The sequence below is a fragment of the Nasonia vitripennis genome, assembly GCF_009193385.2.
Source record: "Nasonia vitripennis strain AsymCx chromosome 2 unlocalized genomic scaffold, Nvit_psr_1.1 chr2_random0005, whole genome shotgun sequence".
Classification (NCBI taxonomy): Eukaryota; Metazoa; Arthropoda; class Insecta; order Hymenoptera; family Pteromalidae; genus Nasonia; species Nasonia vitripennis.
In genome coordinates this window covers 2332082-2357387 of record NW_022279612.1, presented here as the reverse complement: position 1 = coordinate 2357387, position 25306 = coordinate 2332082, and the positions used below count along the sequence as shown (strand labels likewise).

Below are 25306 nucleotides of genomic sequence, written 5' to 3'. Positions count from 1 at the left end.
GCGCAACTTAATGACTCCTGCTTAGAGTCAATCGACAGTGACGAAGATAACCAGCCACAACTAATGGAGGAGGTGAACTCTGATAGTGATAGTGACAGTGATAGTAAGTAGTAGTAATAGTAGTAATGGTGGTAGCGAGAGAGACGACGATGACGAACTATACGACCTGGTAATTGACTCTGAAAGAGAAGCTCGGTTCCATCGGCTTCTTGGTGTTCAGGACCAACAATACCGGGTAAAGCAAAAAATATTACGCCTTAAAAGAAGAGAGGTTGTATTGATCGCCGAGTGCGGTTCATGCAAAATATTACTCGTGCTAAAAGGCGTGCTTTTCTCGTACCACAAAGAGAGCAACCGCGTCAAAATCAGGTCTTGTTACGTGTTTGGATCTCTTACGGGTGTGGGGAATATTATTTAGTGCAACGTGTGCGGTGGTGGTGGCAGTGCAAAGAATGCGGGTTCTGGTTGTGTCCAGACTGCAATACGGATCCGCTACACTGCCAAAGAAATCAGCTTATATAAAACTATAAACTTCAATAATTTTAAAAAATGTGTTAATATTAGTTGTAAGAGTGTAAGTTTTAGAATAAATAGTGTAAGAACTGTGTAATCAGCAGCATTAGGAAATACATCATCATCATAAAAAGGTAAGAGTAATAAAATCAATAACTGGCAAGAAACGCTAGCTTCGCTCGCAATTTACAAGTTAATTGTAATGATACTTAATTCTGTGACGAGTCATTATTAAATATACTATTAAATATTAGATTTACACTCGTTGGTAGTTAATTCTTGAAGAACGTTTTTGAAATGTTCTAATCAGATTGCCGAATTGATAAATTCTTACCAATCTAAAGCACAATTTTAAAGACGGTTCATGAGAATTAACAACCAGCGAGTATAAATAAATATATTGACTACAGCCAACATTCTATAAAAGTAGTTATAGCTCCTAATACACAGGACCAAGTTTTGAAATTATAGAATAAAATGAAAATAAATTTTAAATATTAAAAGATGTTTTTAAACTCTTTGTAATTATTCGATGACAATAATAATAATATCAACAAAATATAAAAATAGAATATTATTTAATACAAATTTTTGCTTTCTCCTAGAGGAAGCTTTGTAATAGTGAAAGTTTGAGTATCGTCAAAACTTTTAGAAAATACTTTTTGGTATGTTAGAACTTCAAATTAAGTGTTTTTAGAAAATTTCCGTATGGATGTGTGTGTGTGTGTGGATGTGTGTGTATGTGTGTACGTATACCGTAATATTTCTGGAACTACTCCGTCAATATTAATAAACTTTGACATGCATATTTATTTTTGGATTCTAAATTTGGGAAAAATAGTTATTTTTTATTTTCTCAACTATTTTTTTATGGCAATTTTTTTATTTTTAAAAAACACTATTTTGCATTTTTTCAATCATCCTATTGTTACAAACAATTTAGCTAAAATGCATTTGAAAGAGAATATAATCATCTACTTTTTCTTGTTTAGTCCTCGGAATCGACCGCTTTGTTTTGCAGATAAAATAAAAAAGGTGATTATTTTTAAATTCATATCTCTGAAACTAAACATCATAACCTCGCAAAAAAAATTATGTCGATGGGTCACGTCTCAACTTATATCCCATTAAAATTTCAAGTAATTTAATTACTTATCTTTCCAGCAATAAATCAAAAAATGAAAAAAATGAGTTTTTTTATGCCTCGATTACGGACGTAAAAAGGCCTTATTGCACTTAAGATTTAAAAAAAATTGATATTTTATTTGTTTTGGCTGTTTATTGCACAGCTTTTAAATCCCTATGGTTCGTAAGATATCAACGGTTCAATTTTTGTTTTTTTAAAACTCTTTGATTCCTTATATCTTTAAAACAATATAGTTAAATGCTTCAAAATTTTATTTGGTAAGGCACCATAAAAAGATCTATTAGCTGTTAAAAAACAAACTATTTCTTTAAGCGGTGCTCAAGTAAAGAGCTAAAATGTAAAAACCATTTTTCTCAAAACATATATAAATATGTCAGTATGACATGGAAAATGAGTAGTGCCGATCTTTGCGCAGATGGCTTGCTTAAGCGCAGTAAAGATACTCTTCAAAAATATTAAATTCAAATTATATTTCATTAACATATATTACATTAAAATAATACATTTAAAATTCTTGATCTATAATTTAAAACTTTTTTGACGATTTTTTAAATGTGTGTATATATATATTATAACGAGTTGAGCGCCGCGGCCAACTCGTAGCGGTATGAGTACCGTTGCGCCGCGACGAGAGAACATAGAGTCGCGCGCGTGACAACACGCGCGAATTCGGGGGCGCGAGAGAGAGAGAGAGAGAGAGAGAACGAGCGAGCGCGCGGACTACTCCTGCGAATACAGGACAGATAGTTCTCGGCCTGCAAATTGTAAACACCGGTTACCTGACGCGACTTCGCTCGAAAGACTTTTTCGGAATCTCGGCGTTCGCGATAAGTGCTGTGCCCAGCCTTTCCCTGTGTGTGTGCGGCACGAGATCCGGCCACCCTGCTCTCCCTTGCTTCTGCGGTCCAGCGCAACGTCCGTGAGAGCCTGTACGGGACCAGGGTCGTGATAGCCGAAGGCGAAGGTTGGTGAATGCGCGCAGTGTATGTAGATCTTCAAAGTTAAACGATTGATTCTGCAACTTCGCTATTTTAGAGATTTTTATTGGATCTTTCTGATTATAATATATCTTTTGCGATAAGAAAATTGCTCCTACAGCAATATAATTAAGTTTGAGAATATTTGCATTGATTTTTTTTTGTCTTTTTTTGGGTATAACATCGTCTTGAATGAGATTAGATTTATCATTATCTGAATCTCTATCACCTGTTTTGTCAAATTCAATTGTAGCTTCATTGTCAAAATAATTCTCTAAACCCTTTGCTTTTCTGTAAGCACGTAAAATATTATGTCTATTTTGTGTTACTTGAAAATAAAGATTAACTGGTTTTATTTTATTATTTAAATCCTCACATATTAGTTACCACACATTGTCTTTTCTACTTTTCAATTTATTGCTTTCATTGTTATAAATATCCTAAGCTAATTGTTTTTCTAAAATTTGATCTGAAGAGCACAAGGAGTAGGCCCAACCATTTTTTATACACCCATACACCTGTTTATTTCAATATAATGTTCATTGTAAAATCTCAATATCTCAATATTTCTAAAAATCTCTGTGGAACTAAATGCTTTATATCTGCAAAATATTTTTTTTCGTTTATTTTCTACGTGTAAAAATATTTTTGAATTGACGTGTTGAGATTATCGAGACTCTCAATTCAAGAATAATCGTTGAAATGGGCGGGAAATTTTCATGGGAACATATATTATCTATATAGGTATATATCTGAGAAGATATCAGAAATACTATATATATCGGCATACATCATAATCTTCTCATAACCTTTGTTTCTTTAAATGCATCTATACGTAAAACATAACCACAAAAAACTCATTTATCAAGTTAATGTTAGATTTTTCGTAATCTACAAAAAATGTGAAAGAATCTTAAAGGTACTTTTTACCTAACAAAAAACCAACAACTAAAGTAAAATCTACTGACCGTTATTTCATTATTTTTCTCTTTTTTACTTTATTCAAGCTGGCTTCTACCACACAAACTGGCTTCTACCACCAGCCGTATTCAACAGGCGAAGACTTAGCAATGTGCTTTACTTGTAGTGTCTGCCTTGTTTGTTTGAAACCAACGGATGAATCTTGGTTAGAGCGTGAACGACTGCACTCGCCGGCCTGTTCCTCCGTTAAGGGCGAGTACACCCTTACGCGAGACGTACCACTTTCTGTAACACTTGCCACGGCACTGACCCAAGCTGTTGGCAAAACCATCGATGTTATTGGTACGACGAATGTTACTGAACTTTTGTCCACGGCATTTAACAACGGTTTAATCAATGTTTGGAACTTTTAAAATCAGATAAAGGTACACTGCGTTTGCTCAAATTCGCGCCAACTCCAGCGCTGGCACTACGATAATGAGACAAGATATCAACTCAGGCGAAGCAACCTCAATAAGGCTGTGTCTGGTTTGTGGTGTATCTGAAACATCGAGTACTGCGGGTAATCTCGGGTTCTTCTTTTGCTACCGCAGCTCAGCAACTGCTAAAAAGCCTGGGAAACGTGTAGACAACTTCTACGGACCTGTGTATCTTCGCTGATGCGCGCGATTGACAGTGTAAACAGTGCGAGTAGTAACAGTCTTGACATAATGAATGGTAATAATATGGCGTTCGCAAAACGATGATTAAGTTACTGGTCCTCGATAAATGAAAATTAATCAAATCAATTTAACATATTTATGCAATTTTTATAGCACCACCTGGGATAAAAACATTTTTAAACTAACATTGCCTCTGAGTGCCGCTGGTAACGTTGGCCACGGTGCTGTTCGATTCAGCTTGCAGTTTCCGTGTATAGAACCAATGTTACAAGTTACTCTTCTCGAGCAAAATAATACTGAACTCGCAAATAAATCCCTTTTAATACCAGTCGAATAAAAGATTTTAGAATCAGTCGCGAACAAAAGGTCAACAATCCATTTATTACAGAAGAATATGAAAGGTATCACAACACGGAAATTCTGTACGGACCAGTCAATTTGCAGAGTTGCGTGAATTTTTTAGACCGTTTAGGTTGCGTTACACTTTCCAGTGCCAAATTAAAGAGATAATTAAAGTAGGTGACACTTATTCAGAGAAAAAAGACTGTAAAAAAATAGTAATGTATTTTAATATTCACCTTAACATTGTAATTATTTTTCAGATAGAAAGAGGAACACACATCAAAAGTAGCCACATTAGAATTAAAAATATGCGTTACTCGTTTTATTCATAGAAGCTTAATATGTCTTAGCGCCTTGTCTCGTTACCGATTAGATCTAGAGCCCAATTAGATATTATAAAATGGCAGTAGCTGTTGATGACAAGTATGGAATGTCACACAATCAATTGAGTACTAGGTTGCTGGTAATAAAAATTATGGACTTGATGCTGTTTATCATTATTTAAGAAGGTTTGTATAACAATTTTATAAAACAAACACAGTGCAATCACATCATGTAATTGCAACTATTATCACGTTTGTCCAGTATTTTGTGCCTGGAGCCATATAAAGGAGCAGAAGTAAATTTGAAAATAACTGTTATTGTTTATTCTTACACTGGTAAAGAAAACTTTTGGACATAATCTTGCGTAGCAAGATTACTTTTGTTGTTACAATTATGGGACAACAGCCTTATGAATATTGATAAAATTAATCAAGAGTCACGTGTAAGTTTTGCTCTATCTCTGTATCTTTAAATTGTTTATATTAATATTTACAGCATATTCATTGAAAACTGATTTTTATTTCAGACACTGTTAAATGACATTAAGAACTGTTTAAATGTGGAAAAAACCCAATTAAAGTAAGCGACACTTATTAAGAGTAAAAAGACCGTGAAGGAATAGTAGACCATGAAGAAATAGTAAACTATGAAGAAACAGTAGACTTCGAAGAAACGATAGTCAACGGTTGCAAATATTAATAATAATTTTGAACCTAAAAAAGAAAAAATCTATAAGATAAGGATAAATTATTAAACAAAGATTTGATTTACAATTCCAAGGTTTAAAAGGAAATAGTAAGCGAAGTACAAAAAAGAAAGGAAACACACAAAATGGAAATAAATTGCAACCAAAATCTCTTTACGGTTTTTAAGTGACTCTCATAAATACTTGCCCATTTGATTCTATTTCAAAAATCTTGTAACAACGATTTCGATCGCTCTGTGTGCGCACAGGTACGGTCGGGATAGTGTCACGGTGTTTTGAGGTTATCCCTTGGATTTGTCGTGAGCGCACGGCCCCACAAATCTTCATCGTTCGTCTCGTTCTTCTCTTTATCCTGTGTGTACACAGCGATTAAGCGAGTCGTGAGATGTCGGCGTAAGGCTGGCTTTGGAGGTTAGGAGTTAACCTTAGATTCACCAGGACGTGAGCGCACGACCTGGAGAATCGCCGGCGGAACCATTGTTACCTCCTCAACCCCGTGAGCTCACAATGGCAAAGGGACGCAGCAATGTGTCGGGATGTAGGTTAGGATTTTTCGGTGGCACCGGGTGTCATCCACGTGTGCTCACGTAGACGAGGCTCGGTGTTGTTCGGATGTTCTGGGTTGCCTTTTTTTGTGCAAATATCATTACTTTGCAGGCTGGGGTAGGGTAGGTCCTGTAGTGGGAAGGTCCTGAGTGGATCAGGAATGATTGGAGGTCGGTCACTGCTAAATTGCCAGCGGATGGTTCCTTGGACGTGGTAAATGCGCAGGTTGCTGTCGAGGACAGGATTGACAAAACTTAGGAGTCGCAGCCGTTGTTGTACCTAGAGAAGTTTTCCAGTTTCCCTAAGATTTTGTACTTGACCGCTGTACTGGTCACTTCACGGCAGAAGAGATGGATGCTACTCGAATCGGACTGATTCGTTTTGTGCAAAGTCAGCACTCCTAGGAGGAATTGCGGTGTATTAGAAGTAAACAGCAGTTGTCATTTTGCAAGTTGGAGGCTGATTGCAGCATTCGTTTCTGCAGTACGACGAAAAATACTCGATCATTCTGCCGGCGTCTAGTGTCATAGTCAAGAGGTTGATTAAGGAGGTTCTTCGTCAGACTCTCAAAAGAGGTGTCCAGCTGACGCTCAGCTCCCTCAACAGGACGTATTGGATTTCACGTGGATTAAAAGTTGTACAGAGAGTCTATCGACGCTGCCATAGATGTATACGCTATGCTGCTCAGGTTGTGCAGCAGCAGATGGCGCCGCTCATATCGAGTCACTCCTCAAAGAGTCTTCGCATACACTGGTCTAGACTATGCTTGACCTTTTCCAATATTGTTCTCCAGGGACAGAGGTGCTAAGTCTACAAAGGGATATGTAGCGATCTTTGTGTGTATGGTTGTTCGAGGCGTTCACATTGAAGTTGTTTCAGATTTGTCCACTGCTGCGTTTCTAGCAGCGTTTCACAGATTCACCGCTCGGCGTGGACTTTGTAGGATGGTATTCAGTGACAACGGCATCAACTTCAAGGGCGCAGCTACAGAAATTGACAAGTTATTCCAACGGGCTTCATCAGTATCGCAGGAGGTAGCAGCTGCATTGGCGAAGGACGGTATAGTATGGTCTTTTATACCTCCTAGAGCTCCTCATTTCGGAGGACTATGGGAGTCGGCAGTGAGAAGTTTTAAGCATCTCTTCAAACTTGTCATTGGGGACACGCCATTAACGTTCGAGGAGATGTCTACAGTTGCTGCTCAAATTGAAGCGTGCTTAAATTCTCGGCCGCTCTGTCCACTGAGCTCTGAGCCTATTGATACAGTAGCTCTTACTCCTGGGCACATTCTTGTTAACGCTTCGCTCAATGTGCTGCCTGAGCCCTTTGTTGATGCAAACCTTAATACTCGCACTTGCAGGTGTTAACATCTTTCAGTCATGAGGAACCATTTCTGAAAGCGATGGCGACTAAAGATCTTGCATCACTTAAAGCAGAGGAACAAGTGGCTGACTTCTGGACGACAGTTGGCCGTGGGCGACTTGGTACTTCTGTAGGATGGCCTCTGCCCTCCGTCTAAGTGGCCAATGGGACGAATTATAGCGGTACATTCAGGGAAGGATTAACTCACTAGGATGGTAACCATTTGTACCGCCACTTCCGAGTTCCAGCGACCTGTGGTGAAGGTCATCTACTTGCCCACCGACGAAAGTGCGCAGAGGGCCGACTCCAGCATACAGCCAGGGTCCAGTCAAAGGTGAAGATCTACTCAGCTGTCGTCATCTGAAGAGCTTTAACAAACAACATATACTCTGTAAATTCATGTAGCTCGTAGCTAGTTATTTCTTGGTCGACTGTTTAAATTGTAGATTCATTAGACTCAATTTATTGTTATTTAGTCTTAGCTTTGCTAAAATTTTGCATTATATTGTTCAAGAATATAGGCGAATTTAACTTTGTACCAAATATTGTTGTAAAGTTGTTAAACTTGTATAATTATGAACCTGTTTTTTGATCGACAGTTCGTTAATGACTTATTCCAATGCAATATAGTAAGAACTGTTCGATCTTGAAAGTCATGGTAGGGACTAGCTTCTCTCGAACTAGGCTTTCCTATCCTTAAGTATTTATGTATTTTATTAAATGTACAGATTTATAAAGATGCCCTGGTAGAAATGCTTATCAATCCTCATCGGTAAACTGTTGGTCAAATTAATGTTTTTAGCAGGTTCGGTTATTCAATAATAATAACTGTTGGGTTATTTTCTACCAGGATTATTATTGTATACTATTCTCTTTATTGCTGCAAGGCAGCAAGAGGGGCGGTATGTTCAAGTATTAGCTTAGATTCGCGGAAAGAGAGCGAGAAGGTTCGAGAAGCGTGCTCCGTTTATTCAAAATTCGGCAGTTCTGCTCGCTCTTACTCTCTCTTTCTCCGCCTGTTGCGCGAGCGGCCTTCTGCCTCTATCGCGGATTAATAGTCAATAAGAATTTCCGAAGCGCTGTGAGTGTACGTACTCGCCTCACAGTGTCGACCGTAACGAAACTCATTTGTTCTTGCGTCGGTATTTCAACTCAAACTTTCACTCATTTTCCTTTAGTTTAAAACACTTGTACATACACACCTTTAGGAATAAATATTTCTGCTTTCACGGTATACGTAGTATACCTTCTATTTATTAATTTGAGTGTTTCATTCAAAACACCTTTATTCACTGTTCGTAAGATCCACAAGTCTCTTAAAAACTTGAGAGACTCTAAGAATTATGAAAAATATATTTTAATGCACTTGCCGTCCCGTCGTCTTATAGTTTATGATGTGTACTGACTTAAAACAATTTATTGATTACTTAACATTCGAATGAACACACATAAATATGAACATTTATCGCCTATATAATGAAAACAGAGACATTCAATAAAATACTTCATCTATACGCAAAAGTTTATAATAAAAAAAATCGTAAAGCCAATATGATTCCGGAAATATTAAATTTGGCTTAAGATTTTTCTTCGCTATAAACTTTACGGATATATTTAAAGATTTTTACGATAATTAAATATGAATTTTAAATAATTTTAATATGATTTAACAGATTTATACCTCAATAATAACAATTTGAATGTTTCATCGATAAACTATAAGACGACGGGACGGCAAGTGTGCATTAAATTAATATTTTTTTAAATTGTAACCTTTTTTAATAACCACTAGTCAGCTGATCCTATCTCACCTGCTGAACTGCAATGCTTGATGCTTGACATATATAAAACTGATTTCACTACATTCATTGACGTATATTTATAAACATACAGAAACTTTGCAAGCTGCAAACACTTGGCAATTCTTTCAATGATTTCATAAATTTTGAAGGAGAAATTAGAATAGAATTCTTATACAAATGTACAGATTTATAAAGATGCCCTGGTAGAAATGCTTATCAATACTCATCGGTAAACTGTTGGCCAAAATAATATTATTAACAGGTTCGGTTATTCAATAATAATAACTGTTGGGTTATTTTCTAACAGGATGAAAACCAAACTTATAGTTGCCAACATTTTACCTTGTAAAAGGTGTTTTTTAAACCGATTTCATATCCGTTTAATGCGTTTAATTAAAGTTCAGGAGAAATGATCTCAACAGATAAACGACCTCTCGAGAGCCTTATTATCTTGCGTATCTTGTCTTTAAGGACCTGCTGCTGTTGCTATTGAGCAACCTTGATCATCTGGGACGTGAGGGTCTTGATGATGCTGGCGGGCAGTAGCAGTAGGCTTGGATTTGTGGCCGGGTGTCACGGGTAAGCTAAGCTCGAGTGGTGAGGTTAGTCGGACTTCCGGCACTGCCGATTTATGGGGTCCGCGTCACACAGTGGGGTCAAATGCCTTAAAATGGTACAAATCCGTTATTAGATAGGCTATGCACGGAAAATAATTTTTTTTTTTTAAGTGAAAATGATCCCTGTGTAATTTACTTGTAGATAGGATACTGCTTTTTTACCCCCAAAGGCAGGGAAATAAATTTTAACTACGCGAAGTTGAAGAATATTGCAATAATCATTTGAAACTTTTTAAAAATTATTCAGACTTGGAGATTGTGGTTTATTCTTTTAAAAAATAACTTAAAATACACTATTCTATAGTTTTTTGATGCTTCCATCGGTTCTTTATATGTTTTCAGACTTTTTAACTCATAGACATATGCTTGTATGATCGATTCTCTACAAATATATGCAATATTCTTTAACTTTGCGTAATATAATCCTGCCCTCGGGAGTAAAAAAGCGGTATTCTATCTTCAAGTAAATTACACAGGGATCATTTTCACCGAAAAAAAATTATTTTCCGTGCATAGTCTATCTAATCACGAATTTGTACCATTTTGAGGCATTTGGCCCTACTGTGCGTCGGCTTCTCGTTGTCGTCTATAGCCACCTCTTCGTCCTCGAACTTGATGGTGTTCTATCGCAAACTCGTTTTCGGGATCTCGTTGTCTAACACGCCGTTTTCGGCTTGATGGTCTTAAGCGCCAAGTGTCGTTTGCTGGTCGTCAGGGCAGCTCCAGCAGTCGTCGTTGCGGTGCTTGCTAATTGCAGCGAACTCTGCTGCACTAATATGTGAGGGTTGGCCGGGTTTGGGGGAGGAGGTGGCCGTGATCGAGGTAGCGTTGCAGCCCGCTTATATCGAGATTGAAACCACTGTATCGAAAGAAGAAGAAATACCTTGACGTTCATTGTCGACTCATTCCGAAGAAACAAGCGTATAAGGTCTTAGAGAGAGCATATAGTTGCCGTTGAGGAGGCTGAAGTACAAGTTAAACAACTATAGACGTGGAGGTCGGCATCGCAGGGGACGGGGTCGTCGTCGAGCTCGAGCGGTGAGAGCTCGTGAAGTTGAAAACGAGCTCATAGATTTTTCCTACATCACAGTGTCGATCTCGCTTAACTCTGTCGAAGCATTCCTGCACGTCCTGAAGCGATTGGCCGGTACCCAGTTTCCAGTCCACTAATTAAAACTAAGGGTCACAAGATGTTCGCTGATGTAGAGCACGCTACTGTTTACTCTCTGGATTCACACGTTGTGTTTGTGATGATCCACGCGAGTGCTTGCGTCGAGCCTTGGCAGGTGTTCGGCGCCTAAGTATTAAACACATTACACCACTGTTTTAGGCTATGTTTATGTTCACACAAGGCTGGACGTACTCTGCTGCTGTGTGTGCCTCTGTCCTCTTAAAAAAACACTGATGCACGTTTGTTAACGGTGCAAAAAACGAGATAAAGACAACTAGACAACTTCTAGCTTGAAAAATCTCGTCCTCTTTCCTCAGAATTTTTGTATAGATAAATGCTTACTTCATGCGTTCGTCTCTCTGCAACTGCGATTCGTTTCGTAAAAGGCAGCGACGCTTAAGCGAACACCTCTCTCACTTTTTTTACCGTTAGAGTTGCACATAATTAATATGTTCTAGAGACATTTGCAGCGTAGTATAATATACTGCACTGATAGCTGAAGATAACCTTATGTAACTTATTATCTCATAACATATTCTTGTATTGTTGTACTTAAAAAGATGATAATTGCATGGCCAAAATTTTAATAAATTATCGCAAATTAATTTTCAACCATAATTATTTTGCTCCAAAAGAAACTTTTGGAGCAAAATAAAGAAAAATTATGAAAAATTCCTTAAATAATATTTTTTATATATTTTGTGAATATTAATGGTGGTACCATGCGGAGGATACCACTGAGGCACTGCGCTTTGTTATTTCGCATTTAACTTTTTATTGCTTGAGCAAAATATTTTTAGAGTTATAATAACAAAGCGCAGTGCCTCAGTTTAAGTGTTATCCTCCGCATGGTTCTGCCATTAATGGTCACAAAATATATAAAAAATATTATTTAAGGAATTTTGTATGATTTTTCTTTCCAAAATATCCAGCTAGATATCAACCTGGATTATCCACCTCAATATTCATTCATTTATTTTTAACAGAGTAAACTTTCATTAAATTTTGGGGTCATATGAAAAGGTGAACGCACGAATCGCCACGAGTGACTATAGTGCGCATGCGAGGCATCAGTTGCAAAGCGCATTTTTGCTAAAACTCCCAGAGCAGGCTTCTTATAGTTAAATTTGATTAGGAAGCGGTTAGCTAACGCGGTAGGCTAACCGTTGGTGAATGGTTGGTTTATTCTTTACCAAGGTTGTAATAAAAATATCTGATACATTATTCAAAGTATGTAATTTATTGTAAAGTTTGTTTAAAACAGTTATTTGCTTATTATTTATGGTTTATTTAAAAAAAATTATATTGTTTAATATTAATTTATCTTTCCCTACTGAAAAAACTCGTGTTAGTACTATTTACATTAAGAAAATAATTACATGAAGATTTTTGTTATTTCACATTCACAAACACATACCATAAAAAAAACATGTCTGCACGAATAATTATTTGCAGCATCCCTTTCATCTGAACCAAATCTGCAGATTACATCTTGTGATATGTATGAATACATACAGTATTCATTATTTCATATTCACTGATACATTGCTTTAATAAAAAGAGCATATCTGCACAAATAATTATTTTCAGCATCCCTTAGATCTGGACAAAATCTTAAGATCATCTCTAATAATATATGTAAAATATACATGTATATCTATTTGACGCATATGATTTATAAAATAATTCAGATTAAAAATGCAAATAAACACATGTGCCATATTTTTCTAAGAAGATTATTATTTATAGCATCCAACATATCTGGACCAATCTTACTATATTGTATGGTATATATATATATATATATATATATATATATATATATATATATATATATATATCTTCCTATATTATATAGTTATTTTGGCTATACTCCCCCCCCCACACCCCCCCCCCCCCCCCACAAAATAACGTAAAAATCGTTCATTTTTATGTTATTTTTAAAAATATGTATATGTATATGTATATGTATATGTACAAATTTTAAAGTACACACAACTACATTTACTTATGTCCTGACTGTTTTTGACGGTCTTGCGCGGCAAACTAAAACTTGCCGAGCAAATTTAAATAGTGTAATTGTCGTTTAAAAAAAAATTTATCAATGCATTTTTTTACTACCAAATAATTATTTATAAATTAAAAAAAAAATAATTTTACAATTACAAAATAATCATCCAAATGATTTGCGTTAACTCTATCAGCAGCAACAATTTATAAATAATTTACAAATTATTCGATGGTAAAAAATATATTTATTAATTTTTTCTAAAAGAAAATTATACAATTCAAACTTGCGCGGTAAAATTTGGCTTTACTCAGCAACAGGCGCATGCGCAGTCCACTATATACTCTCCTTTGATGTCAAAACCGTCGTGAAAAACGGCGCAAAGGACATTTAAAAACAGCCGTTCGTTGTTATATAATATATAGGAAGATATATAGCAAGAATTATAAAGTTTATATAATTCTTTTAATTTATATACTTTTTACTTACTACAGGACATAGAAAATTTATGTATGATTTTTGTAAAAAAAAATTATTTGAAAAAGTGTTGATCATATAAATGTGCATATAAATGGCGAATTTATGAATGTGAAATCTGCTCAAAAAAATATAAATATGAACAATATTTCACGACTCACATGAGAGCGCATAGTATCAATAAAAGTACAAATGTTTAATTTGTCTGAAAAGGCTTACGGATAAAAGTAATCATAATTGACATACTAAAATACATGTTTAATTTAAGCATGGTTTGTTAATGTTATAACAACATGTTAATGCGTAATACATATGATTATATGTATATTACACGTGTAATACTTTGTAGACTTGTAGATACTATCTTTTTGTGCTTAATAATTGGGCGAAATTGGTATATTTATAAAATAAAAATAATCATTGCATTATTAATGTTTAATGATTAATGATAGAAAATTTACAATTGTTTTATCTAATTTTATTATCTCTTAGTTCATCTTTTGTATTATCCTGACATTTTCATTCTTAACTAACCAGAACGTAATTATCAGATTATGAAAATTAAATTTTGTAAACAAAAATCACACAGACACTAATATGGGTGGCTGGCGAGCGAAGCGAGCAGGGGGGCGTAGCCCCACTAGTACACACACACGCACACACACACACATATATATATATATTTATTAATAATTAATTACTAAAAAAGATAACTTGATATTATTACATTATGCAACAAGAGAGTAAAGTCGTTAATTATTTCCGCGGGTGAGAGTTTACTGCCCGAGCGAAGCGCATTTTGCGGGAATAAAGAATTTATTTCTCGCATTTTTCAGGAATAAAGTTCTTTGCGGAAAAAAAATATGAGAGAATAAAATGCTACTTTAGTCCCGCTTTTTAGGAAATAAAGTGGCTATTATATTTCAGTCTAGAATAAATATATTTAATTTTATATCTGTGTGTAAATATAGCTGATTTATGTGAAATGTTTCTTCTTCGCACGCAGAGCCATCATTTACTAGTTGTGCCGTAGTAGTGCTATCAGGTTTCACAATAGGACGGTGAGGTAGATAGTGTGCTGGATTTTTTAACTCATCATCTAGTATGTTCAATTATACCCTGTTAAAACCACTTAGAGAAAATTTCATCATACTTATCATAGAGATCCGTTTTATTTAGATTCTTTAAAGTACTATTCAGTCTTCTTCGTCAATACTTTATTAAGTACATAATCTTTTTCGGGTTTTACACCCATAATCAGCTAACATAGTTTTGTTTCTAGTTGTGCTAGACGAGGTCTAGGTAGTTCGCATCGTGGTTTTTAGTGTCTATAGGTGTAAGAATTATTTGAGGGCGGTGGCTTTTTACAAACGCCTTCAGAGTTTAATGATATCTAAATGCAAGGTACAGTGAAAGGGAAGATTAATACAGTACTGATACTTTAAGTGTTTTGGACTACAATGTGATTAATACAGTTTAATAATATTTTTTCGTTTTGTATACACAAAACCAAAACCAATGCTAATTTTTTAGCACGTTGCTTTTCTTTCAAATTGTGCATTGTTGCTTCCTTTTGATAAATACTACATCTGTTTTAAGATATACTGTTGTTTACGCCGCTGTTAGGTACTGATATTCACAAGTTTTTCCGTACCTTTACGAAAATAATGTGCAGAGATCTGTGTAGAGATCTGTGCACAAATCTTTGCAGAGATCTATGCACAGATCTCTGCACATTATTTTCATAAGGGTATTCTTGCCAGCAGGACACTTTAGCAGCTCTTGACTTGCAAATTTGACTCTTATAATGTAACATTTTTTAATCGGAACATCAAAATAATGTATAATTATTTAATAAAAAGAATGTAACTCACTCATTGACATAACGAAAAACTCCTCTTATATCAAGTTCTTTTACAAGAGCATCACCTAGTGGTATATTCATTTCAGGTTTACCCATTCCAACTAAAACAACTTTTCCCCCAGCTTTAGTAATCTATAAATAGAATTAAGTTTAAAAAAAGTGTTATTGTGTATGTGCGCATGTATAAATTAGTTAGTATTATAGTTTTTGCTATAATTTCATTTTAACTGCTAAAAGAATATATTTATTACTTACACGGATGGCCAGCCGTATTGAAGATTCTGCACCAGAAGCATCTATTGTTATGTCAGGTTGGCATTCCATAAGTTTACTAATATTATCAACGTTTTCTTGTTCTGTATTGGTATTAACAATGGGATATACAACATCAGCCTTTAATTTACGAGCAAGATCTAGTCTGTATTCCATCAAATCTAGAATACAAAAAAGCAAATATCAGTGTTGTCGCATTTAGTAGTAAAATGGTACAATATCCAAGCAAAAGAACTTTGTTTATGAGAGGTAATGTTACGAAAAAGAGAGAAAGAGTGAGAGAGTATTCTAGAGTTTATTTCTAACACGTGCGACTCGCAAAGCGCTCGACATAATTCTCGCTAGAAAAAGCTAATTTCCCTACGTAGTTGCACAATATACTATTGTGCGTATATATATAAATAAATAAATATATATATATATATATATATACAGGGTGACCCAATTTAAACGGGCACCGCTCATAACTCGTCAGGGACAGCCACAATCGAAAAAATGGTAGAGACCAAAGTTGTAGGATATCGAAGGGGCAACCCGATGGTGACCTTGGATTTGACTTTGAACGCGTTTTTCAAGGTCATTTGAAGGTCAACTTTGGATTTTTAAATAGGAACCCCATTCTTTTATTGCGGGAATGGAAAGAGCGGTAAATTTTACGTTCAGAATGGTATGTTCGGTTGCGGCACTGAAGGTCATCGCAAGGTCATGCAGCCAGAATGAAACCCCGCCTACGTAATTCCTCTAGCAACGCCAAATTAAAAAAATTGGTAGAGACCAAAATTGTAGGATATCGAGGGGACAACCCGATGGTGACCTTGGATTTGACCTTGAACGCGTTTTTCAAGGTCATTTGAAGGTCAACTTTGGATTTTTAAATAGGAACCCCATTCTTTTATTGCGGGAATGGAAAGAGCGGTAAATTTTACGTTCAGAATGGTATGTTCGGTTGCGGCACTGAAGGTCATCGCAATGTCCTGCAGCCAGAATGAAACCCCGCCTACGTAATTCCTCTAGCAACGCCAAATTAAAAAAAAGTGGTAGAGACCAAAGTTGTTGTATAGGGGGGGGGGGGGGAGAATTGTGACCTCGAATTTGAGCCAGTCCTACAAGGTCATTTCAAGGTCAAATTATTTTTTTTCAAACTTTACTTTTACTTTGTATCCGAGATGAAATCCCTTCTTAGATGTTCTCTGTCCAGCGGCCAAGACGCAAATGAGCCCTCGCTAGCGTCCAAACATAAGTCTCGCTATTCCCCGAATGATCCCTTCCGACGGTTAACTTGCGAATGACTCCTCTAGGTGGTCGCCACCTACCTACCCGAACTCCTGATGTGCGAAAAATAAAAATGGCTCCCGAAATAAGCCTTTTAAAATAAGTCCCGCGCTCAGTCTTGCCACCGCGACTCCGTCGAACCTTCCCCTACGACGCTTAACTCACGAATGATTTTCAAGCAGGCGCCCCGGCCCCGCGCCGTACCTGCCGCCCGAACTTTCGATTTGCAAAAATAAAAATAGCCTCCGAAAATTGTCGAAAGAGTCTCACACTCGGCCTTCCGCCAAAAATATTAACGAAAATTTTTATTAAAAAGCCAATCATCGATACAGAAAAAGATTAAGTAAAACATCGAAGTATAAATTAAAAAAGTTTTTATATTTATTTTACACACATTTATTATTTGAATCAGAAATAAATTGCATTATGTTTTTTTAAATAACGTTGTTGTTTTTCCATTTAATTTATTCATAAATTATTATTGTTTTAAGTATACATAGATATACATACATACGTATGTTTGTATACATATGCTATACACACATACATGTAAACACGCATGTTGAAAATACATATGTATAAGCAGAATTATAAAGTTTGTAATACATACCATGTCGTCACACAGATTATACATACAATTACTGGCAACAGTTAATATAATTATTTAGTGATAATTCCACTGTATAAATATTTTAATTCTATTAGAAATATTTTTGCAGCAGAAATTGGTAGGTACTTAAATTTTTTGCACTTTTCTATTAGATAAGTAATAATAAACAACCAACAACACTAAAAAATGTATGTTCATTATTTTAACTTGTACAATATGTAAGCTGTAAAATATTGTATTTAACACGATAATAATTAATTAATAACATACATATTAATATAAAATATTGCATCTAAAGTTATGTTAATGTAAAAAAATTTTTATCTAACGTAACAGAATATTTATTATTGTTAACAAATGAAGATTGTACTTTTTACATCATTTCATTTAATATTAAAAATAATACGAATATACATTTTCTATTAAAATTTTTGTATTAATGTCTTGTATAAAAAAAGTTCTGCAATACGTAATGAAGGTATTTCTTGAAGAATCAATTTACTTAAAATTAAAAAATGTTTGATATAATTTCAAGTCATAGCGATTATTCTAGAAAATATTGTTTAAGAGCTAAATATTCCGATTAATTACCCATATTTTAAATGTATGTATAAGTTTGATTTCACTTCATAAAATTTAATAAGTTAAAATAAATCTTTTACTAAAATACAATTTTAATTATTTTATAAGTTATCTATTAAAATTTACTTTTAACACTTTTGGAATTACAAAATATTTATTTATTATCTATTTCATAAAAGCTTCCTAATCAATAAATTATTTTATAATAAAAAATTAATAATTACTATTTGCAATTAAATAATTGTTTAAGTAGTTTTTTATTTATTATTTTTTGCAGAAAACAGTCTAAGTTCTAGTAATGCAGTAGAATTTTTAAATTTATTTAGATATTTATCGACTTCAAATACTAATTTAATAATTGAAAATATGTGATTTGAGTCATTTTTTTTATTTTTGTAATATTTATAATCTAAGTAAATATGCCGGACTATAGTCGAAGCGAAATTGTTGATATTTTATTGATTTTGGGAGAGTGTCGAAGAAATTATAATGCAGCAGCACAATTATATCGGAGGCGTTTCCCAAACAGAAATCATCATCCATCTCGAAGTACGATCCAGAGAATTGAACAGCGAGAGAGGCGAGGACCTCAAAGATCACGACAACGTCATAGAGTAATGACTATCGAGCGAAATGATCCACGAGTAATGGTGGTGCTTGCTATGATTTATTTAGATCCTCATATTTCAATTCGACAAATAGAAGTACGATCTGGCATCCCGAGAGAAACAGTGAGAAGAATAACAAGACTCCATCGTTACCATCCATATCATATTACTTTGACCCAAGAGCTAACAGAACGTGATTTTGAAAGAAGGTTACGATTTTGCCAATGGGCACAGGAAAGATTGCAAAACGATCCACATTTTTTCAGGTACGTCATGTTTTCCGATGAAGCCACTTTCCATAATACAGGTCAACTAAACCGACACAATTCCCACTATTGGTCCATTGAAAATCCTCATTGGACCCGTGCAGTCGATCACCAACATCAATGGAGTCTTGTAGTATGGTGTGGTATTGTTAATGGCTATCTAATTGGGCCTTACTTTTTTGACGGTAATGTTAACAGAGATAGATACCTCCATTTTCTGACAAATGAATTACCAAATCTGTTAGAAGATGTTAATATACAAACCAGAATGCGTATGTGGCTTCAACATGATGGTGCATCTGCGCATAGAAGTTTAGATGTTCAAGATTTTTTAAATCAAACATACCGTAATAGATGGATAGGTATTGGACGTGGTGAAGATCATGTTGAGTGGCCTCCACGATCCCCAGATCTCACGAGCCCAGATTTTTATTTATGGGGCTTTTTGAAAAACAGCGTGTATGCGGACGCCCCTACTACTAGAGAAAATATGATGCAAAGAATCATTAATACTTGCAGAGGCATACCAAGGCATGTGCTTCTGTCGACTGTTGGAAGCTTTGAGCGAAGAATTCAACTATGTATTAGACATCATGGAGGGATTTTTGAACACTTAATTAGGTAAAGCTTAAACTCTATTTATAAAGTGATTTTTTCATGGTCTTGCCTTCATCTGCCGGTGTCTTCACGTCTTGCCTTCATCGGCCGGGCTATGATTCTTGCCTTAATCGGCCGGTGTCTTCACGTCTTGCCTTCATCGGCCGGGCTATGATTCTTGCCTTAATCGGCCGGTGTCTTCACGTCTTGCCTTCATCGGCCGGATCAAAATGGGACCTGAAAATCCACCCTGCTACGTCCTCGTCGTGGGTCCTGGACATCAAGTTTTATAATGATGACAAAACGCAGGAAATGGTACGCTAAATGATTAAAATCTTTTCTTCTATTTTAAATTTACTACTTCGTTTAAAGTGCAACATTTTACACGCTTTCAGGATCCGGAGTCGAAAAAGTGGGTGCTGTTTGAAAAAAAATAATTTGACCTTGAAATGACCTTGTAGGACTGGCTCAAATTCGAGGTCACAATTCCCCCCCCCCCCTATACAACAACTTTGGTCTCTACCACTTTTTTTTTAATTTGGCGTTGCTAGAGGAATTACGTAGGCGGGGTTTCATTCTGGCTGCATGACCTTGCGATGACCTTCAGTGCCGCAACCGAACATACCATTCTGAACGTAAAATTTACCGCTCTTTCCATTCCCGCAATAATAGAATGGGGTCCCTATTTAAAAATCCAAAGTTGACCTTCAAATGACCTTGAAAAACGCGTTCAAGGTCAAATCCAAGGTCACCATCGGGTTGCCCCTTCGATATCCTACAACTTTGGTCTCTACCATTTTTTCGATTGTGGCTGTCCCTGACGAGTTATGAGCGGTGCCCGTTTAAATTGGGTCACCCTGTATATATATATATATATATATATATATATATATATATACGTCGTACAACTGTTCTTTGGCTCTGTCGAAACGAGCTTGACTACTGCGCATACATTGTGCGCATCGGTCTGACGACCGGCTGGCGGCTGGTGACATGTCCACCCAGCCGTATGCCGTGTGTTCTGACGTTTCGGAACAGTCTCCCGGCCTCCGCTAACCGCAATGTGTTGCTCGGTTCAACTTTTCGGCGATATTATAAGTGAGTGCGTAGTGCTAAACGACAACAATGACGCGATGCAGCAGTGTTATAAGTAGTTCAAAAATCAGAATTGCTGGTATGGTGCCTGTATGTGTTTTAAAGCAGCCTCTGCTCACCGCGATCTCGCTCGCGGATCGGCTGCTCGCGGTTCTTGCTTTGTAAGACGGTGCAAAACGTATTTAAAAGTGATGCACCCGGAATGGTTCTGACGATGCGATGTGTGAGTGTCAGTCCATCAAAGAATGCTTCTATATGGGAAGATACGTAACTCGAATGCTTCAATATGGGAAGATACAATAACCTCCAAGCAAAAAGTCAACGAAAGTTGACTTTTTGCTTGGAGGTTATTTTGTTTTTGTGACTTCTCCTGCCTGCTGCTGAATCTACTGCTTACTGATATATTTCTTTGTAAGATGCTGTCTAAATAACGATTCACTATTACACAGATCTACAAAAAGTGTTGCTGTGTTTTTGTATTCATCCTCTTTAAAACAGATATTTATTGTGTCATGTGCAGTGAAATCAGTGACTATGTGTGATTGTGATTGTGTGATCATATTTTAGAGTTGAATCAGTGTTGTAATTGTGATGTCTTCTACTGGTGGCTATGTGGCATTGGTGTCAGAGGACAGTGTTGATTTACTAATTATCGCTGCCAATTGGACCATACATGCTCTATCCTGGAGCTGATTCGCACTGTCTGAGAAGTGTAGCGCCTGGCGTTACTGTCTATTTCAAGGACATCAAGATATCAAGATTACTATGAAGCTAGATTTACTCTCCCTGTAGTGATGCTGATAGGCGTCTCTGGGCATTTCAATGTTATCAATTCATGCTGCTTGATGTTCCTGGCTGATCTAACCACCCGGAGACAATCCTCGAGCTATATTTGAACATCTTGGCTGTCCTGGTTGGCGTTGCTGGCTGCTTGAACCATGTGTAGATGATCTTGAAGCTGGATTCATGCTTGCTGGAATTATTAATTGATGTTATTGGATCCTTTAACCACTTTAATGTGGCTTTCGAAATGAGTTTGTACTATCAGATGTATTAATATTCAAAATATTACAATGACTTGTACTGTATGTTTAATTGATAACATAACTTTAATAAGTTTGCATTTGAAATGCAATGTGCATGTTATCAGTTTTTTAAATAGATATTTTTTCTTGCTTACGGGTACTTTAACAGTGATTACACAGGCCCACAAAAAAAATGAACTTGTATGTCCATCGACAAAACCCATGTACTCCTCTGTATTTTTGCGCGCTGAGTCCGAATCTGCCATTCGTATAACCTCAGCACGTCGGGTTCAAGGGCATTTGAAGGTCAAATTGCAGAAATCAGCAATAACCAATACAAGACATCTATCTGTTAAGTTTTGGGGGGGGGCGCTGAATCCAAATCCGGTATTTGTTTTTCTCCATGAGGTAAGTTTGACGGTCAGTTCAAGGTCAAAGCTGTGTACTCTAGGAAAAATGAATTTTTGACTGCAGATTCTGAAAGAGCGGGAAATTTTACGTCCAGATAGATATTCAATTTTTTTTAATATCACCCCCCAGGTCATATGAAGGTCACTTAATCTTGTTGGATGAAGGATTCGTATGACAATAAGATAATGGGTTTTCATCCAAATCCGGTGTCCGTTTGTCTCCATTAGGCCGAATTGGAGGTCGTTTGAAGGTCAAATCCTCGACAATTAGTGAAATCGAGTCAAGTTATCATTCTGACATATTTTTTGGGCCGCTGAATCCAAATATAAAGACCGCTTAGTATCTCGGGGTCAAAGTCAAGGTCATCCCAAGGTCAAATATACATTTTGTTTTACTATAAAAGGAAATTTTGACCACAGATTCAGGAAAAATGGAAAATTTTACATCTAGCTGTGTTCATTACTTATTTTTTTATCACACTCCCGAAATAATCGTGTGCCGCAACCCAGGGTACCTCCACGTGGTGACGTCAGAAAACGGCTTTTTTTCGCTTTTTTTTATCCGGCAAAACTCTGGGGTGAATGCATGATGCCGTCATGGTCGGCACACGAAGAGGTACAATGCAGGGTTTCGGATGCCCAGTATTGGCGATTGGTCAGGGTGAGCAAGCAGGTCCGCAATCGTCGTCATCATGCGACTGCAGCTCTACAGTGGTTGGAAACTTGGTCTCTGTAGAGTACAACAATACAAGAATATGCTCTAATTCTCATAGTTGTAAGCAAAAAGTGAATTCCTTTTGCTATGTATGTGGCAAATACTTTTTGAAAAAGTCGGATCTTCGGCATTTTACAGATGATTTGAAATTAGTATACGATGAGTGTTTCGGTTGTAAAGTCACTGATAGTGAGCAAGATTGGCTGCCACAATTGATATGCAATAGCTGTAGGCTGATGTTTAGCCGGTACAAAAAGAACAAAACTCCATTAAAATTTGTCAAACCTATGGTTTGGAGTGAGCCAGAAAATGTAGAAAATTGTTATTTTTGTATGACAAAAACTAAAGGGTTTAACTCATCTAATGTCCACAAAATTGTGTACGCGAGTGTGTCTAGTGTGGTGAAGCCGTTTATAGCTCCAACAGGAGAAAGAGATACAGATGTAGAAAGTGATCTTTCTTTTGCACTTACTGAATCAGAGGTTTCTAGTTCTGATGAAGCCGAGAGTAAAAGAGAAGAAACGGACGAGAGTAATGACGAGTATGTGCCATCTGGATCACAAACAAAGATAAAAGGAGAATTTGATCAGACAGAACTTAATGACCTAGTTAGAGAGTTAGGCTTATCAAAGGAGGGATCAGAGTTACTTGCTTCGAGGTTGAAGGAAAAAAAATTACTGACGAAAGGTACTAAATGTTCTTACTATCGGAATAGAGAAAAAGACTTCAGAAATATTTCTCTGCGGAGAATGATCTCGTATATTGCAACAATGTTAAGGGTCTGATGGACGAATTAAAGAAGGATGTTTATAAATCTGATGAATGGAAATTATTTCTGGATTCTTCTACTCGAAGCCTGAAGGCTGTACTATTACATAACACTAATAAATATGCTCCAATACCTGTGGCCCATTCGGTTACCCTGAAAGAAAATTACAAAAATGTTGAGTTGGTATTAAATAAAATACAGTATAAGGAACACAACTGGCTAATCTGTGGTGATCTCAAGATTCTTACCATCATGCTAGGTCAGCAATTAGGCTTTACAAAGTTTCCATGTTTCTTATGCATGTGGGATAGCAGGGATCGTAAGAATCATTATATAAAAGCAGAATGGCCTGCTAGATCAACGTTCGAACCCCGTAAGGATAACATCATTAACAAGCCATTAGTAGAGCCATCCAAGGTCCTTCTTCCTCCTCTCCATATTAAACTTGGTTTAATAAAACAATTCGTTAAAGCGTTGAATAAAGAAGGTCAATGTTTCTCGTACCTGGGAACAAAATTTGCAGGAGTATCTGACGCTAAATTGAAAGAAGGTATATTTGAAGGTCCCCAAATCCGCACATTGTTAAAGGATAAAGCATTCATAGACAAGATGGACGATAAAGAGAAAGCAGCATGGATTAGCTTCAAAGATGTAGTGGAAAACTTCTTAGGGAATCACAAGAGCGAGAACTACAAAAAATTAGCTGAAGAATTGCTTAAAAATTACAATAGTTTGGGTTGCTTGAGCAATTACAAGCTACAGTTTCTTCATTCACACTTAGACTACTTTCCACAAAATCTTGGAGATTATAGCGAAGAACAAGGGGAACGGTTTCACCAAGATATTAAAGTAAAGGAATAGCGATACCAGGGCGGGTGGGACATAATTATGATAGCGGACTTTTGTTGGACATTGAAAAGAGAACATATTATCGGCGGAAACAAAAGAAAGCGGAATCCCCTACACCGATCATTCGAAGACAAAAACAAAACAAGAAAAAAAACGAAAATCATGAGTTTTGTAATACATGATACCCATGTCTCCGTGTGTGGCTGTTTGTCATACGACGGTTCGTCAGTTTCACTATTTTTCTCAAATACTAATTTATTGCACATCATTCATTAAGATGTAAAATTTTCCATTTTTCCTGAATCTGTGGTCAAAATTTCCTTTTATAGTAAAACAAAATGTATATTTGACCTTGGGATGACCTTGACTTTGACCCCGAGATACTAAGCGGTCTTTATATTTGGATTCAGCGGCCCAAAAAATATGTCAGAATGATAACTTGACTCGATTTCACTAATTGTCGAGGATTTGACCTTCAAACGACCTCCAATTCGGCCTAATGGAGACAAACGGACACCGGATTTGGATGAAAACCCATTATCTTATTGTCATACGAATCCTTCATCCAACAAGATTAAGTGACCTTCATATGACCTGGGGGGTGATATTAAAAAAAATTGAATATCTATCTGGACGTAAAATTTCCCGCTCTTTCAGAATCTGCAGTCAAAAATTCATTTTTCCTAGAGTACACAGCTTTGACCTTGAACTGACCGTCAAACTTACCTCATGGAGAAAAACAAATACCGGATTTGGATTCAGCGCCCCCCCCCCCCAAAACTTAACAGATAGATGT

At 36.2% G+C, this 25306-nt stretch overlaps 1 protein-coding gene across 5 annotated transcripts in view; it reads right to left on the bottom strand.

Moving 5' to 3' along the window:
• The window catches only part of LOC107981578 (sorbitol dehydrogenase), a 157926-nt gene that overhangs the window by 20047 nt on the left and 112573 nt on the right, over nt 1-25306 (bottom strand). For all 5 annotated transcript variants that reach the window (XM_031925118.2, XM_031925120.2, XM_031925121.2 and 2 more), the window contains 2 exons: nt 15695-15873; nt 15450-15571 (listed from right to left, as the gene is read on the bottom strand). In XM_031925118.2, coding sequence (XP_031780978.1) covers nt 15450-15571; nt 15695-15873 — 301 coding nt within the window. The remainder of the gene's footprint in view (nt 1-15449; nt 15572-15694; nt 15874-25306) is intronic.